At 33.3% G+C, this 15,945-nt stretch overlaps 1 protein-coding gene and 1 long non-coding RNA gene across 4 annotated transcripts in view; one reads left to right on the top strand and one right to left on the bottom strand.

Moving 5' to 3' along the window:
- Window positions 1-15,945, top strand: part of PREX2 (phosphatidylinositol-3,4,5-trisphosphate dependent Rac exchange factor 2) — a 124,258-nt gene that overhangs the window by 42,278 nt on the left and 66,035 nt on the right. For both annotated transcript variants that reach the window (XM_087961822.1, XM_026691848.2), the window contains exons 7-13: window positions 3,912-4,045; window positions 4,458-4,561; window positions 5,827-5,976; window positions 8,674-8,818; window positions 10,286-10,386; window positions 13,584-13,687; window positions 14,865-14,914. In XM_087961822.1, coding sequence (XP_087817948.1) covers window positions 3,912-4,045; window positions 4,458-4,561; window positions 5,827-5,976; window positions 8,674-8,818; window positions 10,286-10,386; window positions 13,584-13,687; window positions 14,865-14,914 — 788 coding nt within the window. The remainder of the gene's footprint in view (window positions 1-3,911; window positions 4,046-4,457; window positions 4,562-5,826; window positions 5,977-8,673; window positions 8,819-10,285; window positions 10,387-13,583; window positions 13,688-14,864; window positions 14,915-15,945) is intronic.
- LOC148131488 (uncharacterized) overlaps window positions 5,817-15,945 on the bottom strand; it is a 79,549-nt gene continuing 69,420 nt past the window's right edge. For both annotated transcript variants that reach the window (XR_015748940.1, XR_015748939.1), the window contains 2 exons: window positions 11,802-11,986; window positions 5,817-5,951 (listed from right to left, as the gene is read on the bottom strand). This is a non-coding gene — a long non-coding RNA (uncharacterized LOC148131488). The remainder of the gene's footprint in view (window positions 5,952-11,801; window positions 11,987-15,945) is intronic.

Below are 15,945 nucleotides of genomic sequence, written 5' to 3' on the forward strand. Positions count from 1 at the left end.
TTTGAATTAATGCAAGCTGATAACTTCCCTCATGCCAGCAGATGATGTCACACATGGTTCTAAGCAGATGTTAAAGAGGAGTGGGGAGAGGGTGGAGCTCCACTGAGGAACTCCACAAAAAAGAGCCTCAATTTTAACACCCCCCCCATCCCCATTTTGCCTCAATCAACTGGAACCAACTGGAGGATGGAAAATTAAGAATTAAAACTAAAAAGTACAGAAATAAAAATGGGGAAAAAAGAATAGTAAAGAAAAAGAAATAAATAACTTCCTCCTTCATCACAAGTATAAACAATTTTAGTAACTTACCACTTTCTTTTAAAATACACAAATTATCTCTTCTTATATCTCATATCTTAGCTATAAACAAATCTTTAAAAGTCTTGTTCAGCAAAAATTCTATTAAGGTTTACCAGAGATAACAAGATTATTAATTAGATTTAATCTAATCTAATCAACCAACTTTATTTTTTTTTCTTTTTACTTTTAACAATCTTGATTTTTAATTCCATCAAACAATCTCCTAAACTTGATTTTGTTCAGTTTTCCTTAGTACTTTCTGACAAAATTATTCAAAACTTTAACAAGTCTATTTTCTAAATCTGATATAGTAAATGATATAATTTATTCCTTTTAATTATTAAGACATCAGTCAATTTCTTTTGTATATTCCATGGGGCATCTTTTCCCATATCATTCTGGTAGCCTTTCATTTTTAAATCCGAGAGGACCTGCCCCCCTACTAAAGGATTAAATTACTGGCCAGAACCAGCCATATATCACCTTTTAGGAATCCAGTAGGAACATGGGTTAACATATAGATAGCCAAGCTCCCAGTTCTGAGAACTCTTTCTATTTCCCCAAGACAAATAGACTTAAACACTTTTCAGATATCACAGCTAGATCATGTCCCATCAAATTTCATATGATTTTTCATAGCTACAATCTAGGTCAAAGTGGATTTGAGTAACTACGTGCTAGATGTCTATAGTAATGTTATACACTAGATATCTAGAATACTTTTTACAATGGCCATATATATATAGTCCTTCAAGCCATGCATCCCTGGCTATCTGTGAACATGATAACAACAGAAAAATAATTTGGTACTCTTGACTGCCAAAAGGTAGATTCTAATAATTACTTATGCTTGAGCATGTTGGCTCATTGTTTTTCTCCAGTGGCTTTTGCTATTATTTAATTTAATAAAGAGTGAATACTGGAAACTTTTTCAATTTTGGGTTGCATTCTGCAGTTATCTACAATGTTCTATTTGTACAAATGACCAAAATTTTTAAAAAATCTGTCGTTATATGGCCCATGAAATAACATATTTCTCAGTTAACGACTAAGCAAACATACAACTAACAGTTTTACAACTACCGTGTAGTTCTTGATCTTACAACCATGGTAGCTTCCCTGTGGTCATGAGATTGCCATTTGAACATTTCATACCTGGTTTAACAAGTAGAGTCAATGGAGAAGCTGGCAGTGACTTCACAGCTATGTGAAATGGTGCTTAATGGCCATGGGTGATTGCTAAATGGCTACAACTTACAGGACTGATAGAATAGAATAGCAGAGTTGGAAGGGAACTTGAGATCTTCTAGTCCAACCCCCTGCTTAGGCAGGAAACCCTACACCAGACCAATGGTTATCCAATCTCTTCTTAAAAACTTCCAGCGTTGGAGCATTCACAACCTCTGGAGGCAAGTTGTTCCACTGATTAATTGTTCTAACTGTCAGGAAATTTATTCTTAGTTCTAACTTGCTTCTCTCCTTGATTAGTTTCCACTCATTGCTTCTTATCCTACCCTCAGGTGCTTTGGAGAATAGCTTTGACTCCCTCTTCTTTGTGGAAACTCCTGAGATATTGGAACACTGCTATCAGGTCACCCCTAGTCCTTCTTTTCATCAGATTAGACATACCGAGTTCCACCAACCGTTCTTTATATGTTTAGCCTTCAGTCCCCTAATCATCTTTGTTGCTCTTCTCTGCGCTCTTTCTAGAGTCTCAACATCTTTTTTACATCGTGGTGATGCAAAACTGGATGCAGTATTCCAAGTGTGGCCATATGTCAGGCATGACCACATAATGCTTCACAATGATTGTATTGCTTAGTGACAATTGTTGGTGATAAGTAAGGACTACCTGTAGTAGCTAAAAATCCAATTTAATCCTTAGATTAAAAAAATTGGGTAAATTTAGAAAAATAGAAAATTAACCAATCGCTATGTACTATAGGAAGCAATGTTAAATCAAATTGAAATGTTGTGTATAACATGATTTTATGTTTTTGCTTTGAGTTTCATATAAAGTAGCATTTGAATTAGTTTTGGAAATGAATTATTTTATGTATAAAATAGATATATCTTTCTATTTTAAGTGAGTTCTTTACTGGTTGTTATTTTTGTAAAAATTATGTCAACAGTGTATATAACTGATACATTTCTAAGAGGACTGAGGGCCAGAATACTTAAACAAGAAAAATTGTACCGAAGGTTGAACCTTTTTTCTATAAACAATAACACATGATTCTTTTACTTTTATCCTTTGCAGGCATTTTATTGATTGCTTATGCTTCATAAGTTAATAATAAACCATACTTAGTTGAATTTCTACTTCGAGGATCTCAAACAGGAGAGCAAATTGATAATTGTTATATTTACACAAGGAAAAAGGAACTTGTGCAGAATCAGGATGAAATTATTTCTGTAATTTTGATTTGGTGGAATCACTAACCATTATTTGGCAGCTGGGATGTAAAGATAAACTATTAGGTGATTAGGCAAAGATATAATGTGAATAAATATTTACACAGTGATGTGAGGACAGACAAGCCAAATTTGATTAGTTATGCTAATGATTTCATGACTCATAGTATCCTGTAAGTTTTATATACTATTTTGTGCTATAACAAAGCAGTATGAAATAGCTAATATGTTTACAGATGCCTCCAAGAAAGCACTAAGAAACATACTGCCTGCAGCAAACCTTTTCTCAAGAGAGCCTATTAGAATGTCTTTGCAATTACATCAATGAAAAATGTTACCCATTATTTTTAGAATGTCATAATCCTTAAGTCAGCAAAATTCTGCTTTCTTCAGAATGAACTTATTTCTTCATTCTGATCTAGGCACCTATGGTAAATATTCTGCTTAATCCTTTTTATTTTAAAGCAAGTTTCAATGATTTCCAAGAAGGATTATTTAACCAAATTATTTAGATGTGCAGTCCACATTTTCCTATATCCATATTGTTATGGTTTCAGTTCCAAAGCATACACAGTTCTTTGAAAACATCTCTTCAAAAGACGTCTCCAAGAACAAAGCTAAAACTCATCTTAAGGCAGTTTCCAGATTTTTTGCGGGGGGGTGGGGGGCAGAGATTGAACCCATGCATTGGGTAAAAAAAAATCCCTCTTGGTATATAAAAATATCAGGAGCAATTGGAATGGAGGGACCTGATGGTACACAGGGAAAACTTCTGAAACTTTGGAGAGAAGCATCTGATCAGTGCAACCAATCTCTAAGACAGTATCCCCAATCTTCTTCCTCCAGTGGTATTGAGTTAATTTCTTTGTTCTCTGATTGGGAATAAATGATATAAAATTTCTTTATGAGAGGAGCTTAAAGGGATCCTCTGAAAAATTTAGTTTCCTTGTTTTAAAGGACCTTTTTATTAAGATCATGTTTCCAGATAATGCAACATTAGTCTGCATAATAAACCAGTTGTTAAAACAAGATAGATAGATAATGTGACTGAGAATTCATGATTAAGATTGCTTTCTAAATGCTTTGATGTTTTGATTAGCTAAATGCATTATGTATGTAGAGGACTGAGTATTTACTGGGTTTGTCTGTTGACTTTGGGTCCACATAACTCTTATTTTCATATGTTTCTTCACTAGGGATCTAACATCACAGACACTTGCACAGAAATGTTAATGTGTGGTGTTTTGTTGAAAATCTCGGCAGGAAATATACAAGAACGAGTGTTCTTTCTTTTTGACAATCTTTTGGTCTATTGCAAAAGAAAGCATAGGTGAGACACATTCATTGATTTATACTTTCAAGACTGAACGTATATAAATTACCTGAATTTAAATGTTTAAAAATATATTTGAATATTTTAATTACTTTAATGCTCAGATAATGACAATTCTAGAAGTATGAGGTTCCATCTAATGCAAAACAACAATTTTTTTAGAATAAAAGTTTAAGATTACAAAGGATGCTTTTTTTTGCATTGCAACCAAAATTTCTTATTAAAATGTTATTGATTTATTTATAATTATTACTAAATTATAAATTTATCTGCAACAGTATTAAATAAAATGAGGTTAGATATTTCATTTCTAGGTGTATAAATAATTGCTAATACTAATAAACAATCTTGGTGAACCTAAAGTGCAGCTAATACTTTTAATATTTGTACAATTCTTTTCCTTAATTAGACGATTGAAAAACAGCAAAGCATCTTCAGAAGGTCATCGATACCTTTTCCGAGGCAGAATAAATACAGAGTTGATGGAAGTTGAAAATGTTGATGATGGCACAGGTATATGAATATACATCATTTTCTTAACTATTGTTATCTATTAGATGTTGACTTTGTGTCTCATATAATGATACAAGTAATCCTCGCTTAAAATGGTAATTGAGACTAGCAACCCTGTCACTAAGCGTTGCAGTTGTAAAGTGTGATTTCACATGACTGCACCAACGTACAACAAAGCTTGCACAAGTTCCAATTTCCCTGGTTCAGCAAATGCTGCAGGGCTGTGAAGCGCGACATCACATGATTGCTATTTGCGACCTCCTGCTGGCTTCTCCATTGACTTTGCTTGTTGAAGGCATTAAAGGTAACAAATGGCAATCATGATACTGGGATGCTGAAACTGCTGTAAGTTCAAGCAGGTTGCCAAGCACCTGATTTATGATCCCACAACTACAGAGACATTACGATAGCCCCAACTACAAGTCATAAATCTCCTTGTTCAGTGCTGTTCAGCGCTATGATAACTTTGAATGGTTACTGAATGAGTGGTTGTTAAATGAGGAATATGTGTAAACAGTTTCAATAACTTATGCAGTTATTTGATGTAAATAAATTTGGCATAAATGGAAGACCAAAGGTTATACAAATAAGAAATTTATGTTCCTATTTGTGAACAATGGCCCCCGATTTTTATTAGATCCGAATTGTGTGTGAAACTGTAATGAAGCAGCATATTCCAAGGATCCATCTAGCTTGCCCAATCCAATTCGCTTGGCAGATACTATAAATGGTGTTTTAGGTAACTAGGCCCTATGACATGAAGAGCAGCATCTTGAATTACAGCACCATGTAGAACACATTGCAGAAGGCAGGTTGTGAAGTTTCCAAGGCGTGAATGGCTCTCTTTTTTAATAGAAACTATTGTTTATATTACAACGTTACTTAGGACATGCTTTGTTTTTGCTTGTTTATTTTAATATTTTGGTAAATGGATGGATTATCCTAAGAGTATCATTTCTGTTTAGATAACAGAAAGACAATGATTTGGTTTGGCTAGGCAGGATTACATTCATAATTTTGAGCTTGCAGTCAAAAATTAAATGAATTATAACATCCTCCTGATTCTTAAACCATTAAAAAATTTTCATAAAACATAGAAGGAAGCACATGGAGCATAGCATTTATCTGGGGAAGTTTTGCCTTAAGTAAGAGCACGTTGTAATGCTTAAGGTGAGATCAGAAGCAATTTTGTACAGTTCAGAGCATTTGATAGCCATTGGATGGAAAGTACATCTTAGATATTCCTTTCTGTGATCAATTTTCAGCTGATTATCACAGCAGTGGTCACATTGTTCTCAATGGTTGGAAGATACACAACACAGCAAAGAATAAATGGTTTGTGTGTATGGCCAAAACATCTGAAGAAAAGCATGAATGGCTTGAAGCTATCCTGAAAGAAAGGGAAAGAAGAAAAGGTGAGAACATGAATTTTATTTCTATACATTCTCACACCTGGAGGAAGTACTGTGTCAAGAGAAATTTCCTGAGAGCAAAAACAATTAGTCAGTGGAATAGTTGCCTTCAGAAGTTGTGGGTGCTCCATCACTGGAGGCTTTTAAGAAGAGACTGGACAGCCATTTGTCTGAAATGGTATAGGGTCTATTGCTTGAGCAGGGAGTTGGACTAGAACACCTCAAAAGACCTTTCAATTCTGTTATTCTGTTAATTCCTTTTCCATGTATTTCTCATCTGAAGGATGTAGAACAGCAGTAACTTGAAACCTCTGTTCCTATACCTCCTGACAACACCAACTACTTTCCCCAGCAAGATCTAGTAAGTGAATAAGGTCCTGAAGTGTTATGATCCTGCTGGATATTTCTCTGATGAGAAGGATAAAAAAGAAGTGGAGTTAGATGTCTAGAGACATGAATTGTGTGTTTCCAGTAAAGATGAAGCCAATGACTTCTCTCTGGTTGAGTTAAATCCACCATGCCACTAAGAAGCCTCCCATGCCCCCACTAACAACTTCTCAGAAACTTAACCTGAGCAGAGATGGTCATTAAAAATTCAACAGAGCAGAACCCCCTGGATTTTTTTTAAATGATTCCCTCTCCCAAATAATTTAAAAAATCCTATCCAGGTTATTGTTTAATGTTTACAAAGTAATTATCTATATTAGACTTGGAATTATTTACTCTTTCTATACATTACTTGAAAGCAAAAAACCCAACAACTCTCAGACTCTTCAATTTTGAGCAGTTAATGCTGATGTAAGCTGGCAAAGTTTTGTAGAAAAAATTCTTACTTGAAATATAATCTTTCTCTATTTCTACCCCTACCGCTCTCTAACATATAGCTGTAGAGTTTTACAGATAAAAGTTTGTGCAGATAAATCAAAGTTTGTAGTAATATTATTCAGCAAGGAGCAATAATTGGTGAGAACACTAGAATAATCCAGGGCATTGAGACTGGGGTGGGAGAATGTAATTTTGGTCCCACATGAATATTTTTACATTGATAATTTGATAAGCAAAGTAGGTCCTCAGGCACTGTAGAAAAGTATATCCAACAATGAGGGAACCAAAATAAGAGCAAGAGTCAGATTATTTATCACATTAGTTCTCAAAATGAAAGGTTCTGAAACATTTGTATAGGGATTTTCTTTTGATAACCTATGTGTATAGTCCAGTCATTCCATCTCCAAAACATCTGTGTAAACAACTCTTTTAAAGTCAGGATGCACTGACTTAATTACGTATGGAATAACAGATGATTCATGGACAAAACAGTTTTCAGAATTCAAATGCCTTCCCTAAAAGTAGTTGTAAACAACATTCCATTCACTATGAATAAAAAGGAGCTTTTGTTTATTTTATAATTCTATTCACATTCATGAATATAAAGCAATTGAAAAAGTTTACATAAATATAAGTGAAAAGGAAATTTAGCTGTCTTTCTGAAGTAGTAAGATTATGATCTTAAAAGATTTTAAAAAATATTAGCTTGCTTTCTTCATAGATTTTGAGCATTGTGTGTATTCTATCACAATGGAATATTACTGAATTATTTTTGCAATTCAGTTCATGTTTAACTGCATTTTAACACTCAATCTGTTAGCTGCTTTGAATATGTTGTGAATATAAAGATGGAATAAATTTGATGAAAATGCTACAAATAAAAACCACAAATATTTTAATGCTTAAAAATAGTACATAAAATATTTTGTTCTCTCTGCAATCACAATGACCTCGAAATGGGTAGCCTGAAAAGCACTCTTGTAAAAATCCTCCCCCCCCATGACTGCATGATGGTCTCATTTGTTCAATAGCAATGGTGACAAAACCAAAACCAAACAAACTATAAGGTTTACCATAATATATGAACTAAACCAGTGCAAATAAAACCCTTGCTTTTTCTAGAAAACTGCAAGTTGAATCCAGCCCTACTCAGGCAGATTTGCACTTCAGTGTCAGCCTAATGTGACCAAGAGTTACCCATTATTTCAGTACTAGGAGGTGATGTGTGTGCATCCATGCGCTCACGCGCTATGTGGATGTATTACTGCCAGTGTTTAGGCTTTGTCTTCATAATCCAATTTGTTAAATATGACACTATTGGGTCCCTAGTTTCCCTGACAACTATTTGGCTAGTCCATTCAGCTTTTGAAATGATTTTCAGATAAAAGTCCTCGTGAATGGGGGATCTTCACATTTATTGTATATTTGAAAGGAAGCTTTCTTAGATTTGTTTCTTGAGATCATCTTAACACTGAATATATTATACTAGAAATTTTAACCTAAATCTTTTAGTTCTCTCTCTCTCTCTCTCTCTCTCTCTCTCTCTCTCTCTCTCTCTCTCCCTCCCTCCCTCCCTCCCTCCCTCCCTCCCTCCCTCCCTCCCCTTCCTCTGTGTGTGTGTGTGTGTGTGTGTCTGCCTGTCTGTGTATTTGTTTATAGAAAATCATGTCTGGAATGATTTGTTTGTACTTGTCCAGCTGCTCTTGGTAATGTTTACTATTCTAATTTTAAAAGTCTTTCAAGTAAATCACAAATTATTTTACATTTAAGGTTATTAGGATTGAAAACTGAAGGACACCCCTTATGCCCCACAATTGATAGTAATATATTATTTGGAAACACTTCAAAATTATTATATTGGGATTTGCTTTTCAGGGTTAAAACTTGGTATGGAACAAGATACATGGGTGATGATCTCTGAACAAGGAGAAAAACTTTACAAAATGATGTGCAGGCAAGGGAATTTGATCAAAGACCGAAAGAGGAAATTAACCACTTTTCCAAAATGTTTCCTTGGAAGGTATGTGTTTAATATTTGAGTTTAAAAATTTGTCTCATTATTTTAGTTATTATTTATCAAATTTGATAAATAAAATGGTCAGACTATTTAGGGTTTCTGCTTTAGTCCACATATTCTCACTTTGACACTAACTAGCAAATTACTTAAGCCAGACTGGGTATTGACTGTTTTACACAATATTCCTGAAAAAAAAAAAGCCAGCAGATATTATATAAATATACCGTTTTTTTTGAATGATGATATAAATAAATACAATGGTATCTATCTGTCTACCTGTCCTCCAAGCCTTAAAAATGCAGTATTGAAACTATAAATGTTATTTTACATGTGAAAAAGTAATTGGTGAACTGCTTCTGTCTTTCATATGAACAGAATTCTGTCCTATAGTTTAGAATACTAAATAGAATGTGTAATGTGTTACAGTTCACTTTTTTAAATGGATCAACAAGATAGAGTAGCATAAATATATCTTTTTTGGCCTTGTAAAATATAAAATTGTTTTATAAAATATACAGTAGTATTTTATATATGGTATTAAAAGGAGATAAAATAACCATGGCCTATAAACATTTCTGTGTGTATGTATGTATATACACACACGTGTGTGTGTATACATACGCATGCATACATACTTACATACATACATAACGCACAATCTATTTTTCATCTTTTTATGCATATAGTTTCAGGTATCATACTGAAGATGAGTGCTATTTCATTTAATTAATAAATATATTGTATAATAAAACTGATTGAATGTTGCTTCTAGGAACATCAGATTCTTCCTGCAGCCCAGACATTTGCCTTACCAAACTTTCAATGCAAAACAAGCTTTAAGTTCTAGCAACAGTTTGTACCTGTGGACATTGATGAAGTCTGATCAGATCAGAATTGATAAGGAACAGAGACTTGTAACACTTGTAACCATAAACTCTCACATAATTCTTAATACCTTCTTCCTGAACTCTGCACAGTGGTTCCCTTACCTTTTGAGACAGGGTACATATGAAAATTATAATGTGAACTGTAAAATGACTTGCCATAATTAAAAAACAAAGAAATCTCCCCCAGTGCACCTCAGGAAAAAAGGGGTGCAGATAGAATAGAATACCTGGCCTGGTGCCATTAACTTTGATTTATTAGTTCATCCATTATAGTTTTCAGTTCTTCCAATAATATTAAATGCAGCTCTGGTCATCAACATTTTATTGACCCTTACTCTATCCTAGCTTTTAAAGAAACAAAAAATATGAATTCTACAAACACAAATTTAGATTTTAATCCGATATCTTCTCTCAGAAACATTGTACTCAGAGCAGCTTATTCATGAATAGACATGAATTGGATTACCCCATCAATGAGCAAAATGTATTCTGTTGCTTTTTTTTAGGAATTTTACTTTTTTTACTACCTTTAACTTTGATATGTTAAAATAATTTTTGTCTATCTGCTTTTTTTCTTAATTAGTGAGTTTGTATCTTGGTTATTGGAAACTGGAGAGATTCACAGACCAGAAGAAGGTGTTCATCTTGGTCAGGCTTTGTTGGAGAATGGCATTATACACCATGGTAAATAAGTTATCTTTTCTAATAATTATTTACAAACATTTAACTTTTTTTACTTGCCAGTAGATGTACAGAGTACATAATTGTTTATGAGAATGACATTTGTTGCAGGGGTGGGATGCTACCGGTTCTGCCCGGCTGTGTAGAACTGGTAGCTCTGAAGAGTAGCAGACACCGAAACGGTACTGTGTTTGCTGCTGTTTGGCCCACCCGCCTGCCCTGTCCTTTATTTCCTGCTTTTTCAATCTCAGCTGCTTTGTGCAGCACAGCTGAGGTTGAAAAAGCAGTAAGAAAGTGGCTTTTCAAATGCTGCGCAGCTGCGCGCAGTGCTTTTCAGCTGTCCGGGTGGCACAGCTTAAGGTTTTTTACATGCGCGCATGCAGTAACACTGGTTGAATCCCACCCTTGATTTATTGTAGCCAAAAGTAACAGAATAAGTCTTTGGAACAGTGAGGTCTTTGATGCTCAGAGTTCGATTGTTTTCTGATGAACTTTTCACTACCAGACTAGATAACATCATCACTATCTTTGGAACAGTTTGGTGTATTATTTGTTCTAGCTTTTATTTTTCAGATTTAGCCTAAATAACAACCTGTTTTATTGTATCTATTATATCCATGTTGTATCCAAATGATATTTAAGAACTTATATGGATCTGATATTTTCTCTTTTGTCTTTTGTACCTTGTCCTACACTTTACTGTTTTTGTTTTTGTCTTGTTGTTATTTTATACTGTTATTGACCAAAATAAAGGAACTTACATATTTACTTATTATTATGTAGATCCAGCTGTGTTTCCACAGGAACTGAATTCTTAAAATAAAATTGAATGGCCCATCTGTTTTTGTTCAGAAAATCACTGTGCATGTGAGAGACAATTTAGATTTAAATTATAACTGTGTTATTTTCTGCATTTGCAAGTTCCACTTTAAGTATCATTAACAGACTTTTATTGATATTATTCATTCAATATTATTTTTATTGACTTGTAATAATTGGTTAACTCAAAACCACTGTGAAGTTTGTGGATGTTTTTTAATTCACTTCTTTTTGAAATTTTAAATGGGTCATACTCTTTATCTAATAATAAATAACTAAAATATATGCTTTTCATACCAGAACAGTTGAAGAAAGTAAGCATTAAAGCTTTCTTCAAGTCAAGTTTAACTCTTATTGAGTTCAAAGTGATCTTGGTTTTTTTTGGCAGACAGACAATAGGTAAAAGTAAAGGTTCCCCTTGCACATATGTGCTAATTGTTCGTGACTCTAGGGGGTGGTGCTCATCTCTGTTTTTAAGCCAAAGAACCAGTGCTATCAGATGAAAATTCCATAGTCATGTGGTTGGCATGATTAAACACCAAAGTCGCCCAGAACGCTGTTACCTTCCCACCAAAGGTGGTCACTATTTTTCTACTTACATTTTTACATGCTTTTGAACAGCTAGGATGGCAGAAGCTGGGGCAATTAATGGGAGCTCACTGTCTTCCTCGTTTGTTTGGGTTTTTTTTGCTTTATACCTAGCAAACAGCTTTGGGATTCCTTGTAGTTCTCCCATCTTAAGTACAAACCAGCCTACTTTCCAAATGCAGACAAGGATATGCATCTGAAAAAAACAGAAGTTAACATATCTTAATTAAATCTTTAATATTTTTGTTCTGTTAGTCAAACAAAAGGACAAAGTGATTCAAGGATACAAAAGTTATAAATTTATAACTTTTCAATCATAGATATCAATGAATATGAATTTTAGCATTTTTGTTTGATTTTCAAATAACTTAAACTCATTAATTGTTGGTAACAGACTAATTGTTGGTACAGACTAAATATGATCAACACACAACTTGCTTTTTCCTGTTTTGTAGATCAATTTTTTTAAAATATCCAGATGCTGCAATTAAAAATGATGTTTTTGTACTTTTTTTTGTTTTCTGCTATTGCATAATTAAGTTTGTTTGAAAATCTTCTTTTTCAGTTTAATTGTTTATCAGGTTTAAGAAAATCTTAAAAGAACTGTGTATCATTATATAGGCATTGGATTGTTTTAGAATTGTAATTATGTGTTTGAAGGTGTCTGTGAAAGAGATTATATAACATGACATGGGATATAGTATTTACATAGTCATTAAATTGCACTCTGCTGTTAGTGACTTAAAAACATTACTAGGCATTTATTTAGAAAAATGCCTTGCTTTTCATTGCCCCTTTCCAAATTCTGATAGGGATATGATGCATGTTAAGATACAAGCCTTCATTAAATACTAAGTTGTGTTTAGGTTTTAAAACTTTTCAGAGTCGAACCTCCAGCAGTCAGTGGAACTATAAGAAAGAAAAGTCAGTAAAAGACAACTGGAGACCAAAAGCTAATGCTGAAACGAATGCTAATGCTAAAACATCCCAAAGCTGCATCTAAGAACAAATATACATCCTCAATATTATACCAATAAATTGTGAGAAAAGACTCAAATTCCTGACCTGACATACACAAAAAATAGTTTGTTTGTTACTAAGGGGAGGATTGTTGACTTGCTGGAATACTTGTAATACTCCCACATTATTTTTTAATGAAGCTTGATAATGAGGACATTGTGAGATTTGTTCTTGAGAAAAGGATTTATTTTCAGTTCAGGCAGTTGGCAGTGGCTACTAAAGAATGAGAGAAAGGGATTAAAGATTCATATTAAATATTCTAATTTGGCAACCGCTTTTGGAATAAATCTGGTAAGTTACAGGAAAGCTTTGGGTTCATAAGTTATGCCTTTACTATTTTAACTCTTTAACAATTGTAATTTTCCCCATGCAAAGATAGCTGGGAATAATGGGGCATTTGAGTCTTTGAGAAAGGCTATGATGTATAGCCGGGGTGTTAAACTTGCGGCCCGTGGGCCAGATCATCACACTCTGGCCACGCCCACCCCCGGTTTAGTGAAGGGGGAAAAGTTGTGATACGTCGTGATGACAATGTGATGTCACAAGTTTGACACTTGTGATGTATATCATTCTTTACAAAATAAAATTCTTGCTAATCAGATTCAGGGCAAACAACAAAATAAAAGCATATGGTGAAGCATAATGATACCCCATTAATCCTATTATGAAAAAGGGCAAACCCATTACAGCCAATTTTAGGATACAGAATACTTCTAGCACTTTTCATGTATTTTCTTTACGTTAACATATTTTTATGTTTGCTTTTGCATTAGTTACAGACAAACATCAATTTAAACCTGAACACATGCTCTATAGATTCCGTTATGATGATGGCACATATTATCCAAGAAATGAAATGCAGGATGTAATCTCAAAGGTACAAACATACTAAATAGTTATACTATTTAAACATACAAACATTCTGATTAAAAACTAAAAATATGGCATTATAAAATTGGTGTTATAAATTAAGGTAAATTTGCTGTTTTCCTGATGTGCAAAAATAAGGAGATAAAATGATGTTCTGTTGAGCTGTTGAAATGAAAGACAAATTACAGTGTTGTGTAATATAATATTCAAACCTAATATAATGTAATAGGTGAGTATAATGTGATTGAATTTAGCAATATTATCTATGTTCTCTTATTTTTAGTTTAATGTTAGTATTCTTTCAATGAATAACATGCTATATTCATTTGCTAGAGGCAGGCCAATAATTCATTAAAAATAAGCTCACTGTGTGCATTAATTATATACATCCTTCCAATCATTCTTTTGCTTCATTTAATCCCAGTAAATAAATTGGGCAGCAATACCTTAGTAGCGCTTTTCAACCTTAATGCTGGCTGAGGAATTCTGGGAGTTGAAGTCCGTAATCTTAAAATTGCTGAAATCGAGAAACACTGCTTAAGTGTGATGTTATGAGTCTAGGATAATGCTTTGTGGAAGACAAACAAGCCATACTTTATGAACTAACAAACCCTGTTTTAAATCTTGGTTTATGATCCTGGTATAATAAAGTGTTAAAAAAATGTCTGATTTATGTATCTGTTCTTGTGAAAGAATGAATAATGTAGGAAAAATAGAGCATTGTACTAAATAAACTATAAATCCTACGTTATCATAGTATTGTGACCAGAAGTGCATAACCGCTTTCAGGACTACACTTTAAACATCATGCTGATTATTAAACAGTAGAAGCAACTCTCAGCAAGAAGTATGGACAAATATTCTTTAATTCATTAGACAAAGCTATCATTTTTCTCAGATTTGTATTTGGTTTAGGTGTCAATGAATAAGAGGGCACAGTTGAAATGTTGCTGGTATATTAAAAGAACAAATGAATCAATATTTATTTTTGAAGAAATAGCTATGTGGAATTTTCCTGGATTTCAAATATGCTTTTGAAGGAATTTTCCTCTTTCTTATTTTATAAAGCTATTTAAATTAAGGCCATAAATTGCCATTATTTGAGACAGTAACCTGTATAAATATATATGGGCTTTACTTGATATTGAGTAATTTAGATTGAATATTGTTCATATACTTTTCAGGGTGTAAGATTATATTGTCGTCTGCACAGTCTGTTTACTCCTGTGATAAGGTAAGTTTGAATTTCAGTTGTTTAGTTTCATAAGGTTATTAGTAGTTGTTATCCACTTATGTAGATCTTGCTCAATAATTGTTCATTGTTCTAATAAAGAAGACTAAGCTGAAATTATAAGCATAGAAAGTCTGCTAGAAAGCAACCTTTTTTAAAAACGATCAGTCATTTTATTTTGATTATTGACCAGCAAAGCCTTCAATAAATGGTGTAATACTAATGCAAGGCACATTTGCATCTACATTTCCCTTTCCAATAGACAGACAAGCATAGAAACATTTTATATGCACACATATATGCACAAACACAGACACACACACACATTATACATACACACGGTGTGTGTGTGTGTGTGTATGCATGTTGTATGTATAGGCACGAAGCCTACTGGTGGATTCATAGATAGACATAAATAATAGCATAAAAATTATTAGTTAAAGCATTGCATACAATATTTCATTCCAATGCAAACTAAGAATAAGAGAAAAACAATTAATAAACAATACAAATCCTGAAAGAAAAAATTTAAGCCATCTTGGCATGTCACCTATATATTAAATATCAAACAATCATCATTTTAAATAATAAACCTTATGAAATGTATATCACAGAGAACATACTACATTGTTTTGATCAGTGGAAAAAATTGCCTTTTCAAACTGGATAAATTACGTACCTTGAATCTAGTCCTTGATGTCCAGAAAATTAATGCTTTTCCAATTTCTCACTCCAGATATAACCAAAGTTTTTAAACAACAGTGAAGTGTCCCACATTTTAAAACATGTCAATGTGACATTAGTATCTTTACTACTGAAAGACTTTCCCCTAAATCTACTTATATACTGTGTATTAAAATATTATTCCAAAAAGATACCCATAACTCACAGCACTAAATCATGATTTAATACCTCATCACATTTTTTGCAGTGCTAATAGATAAAATCTCTTTTCAAATACATTCTTTGGAGCATCCAATAAATTCAAATAGAACATTTTGATGCACCAGTCTTAAATCTGATGAAACTAATTT

This window comes from Notechis scutatus, chromosome 3 (assembly GCF_049901735.1).
Source record: "Notechis scutatus isolate UNSWTSFEM ecotype Mainland chromosome 3, rNotScu1.2, whole genome shotgun sequence".
NCBI classification, from domain to species: Eukaryota; Metazoa; Chordata; class Lepidosauria; order Squamata; family Elapidae; genus Notechis; species Notechis scutatus.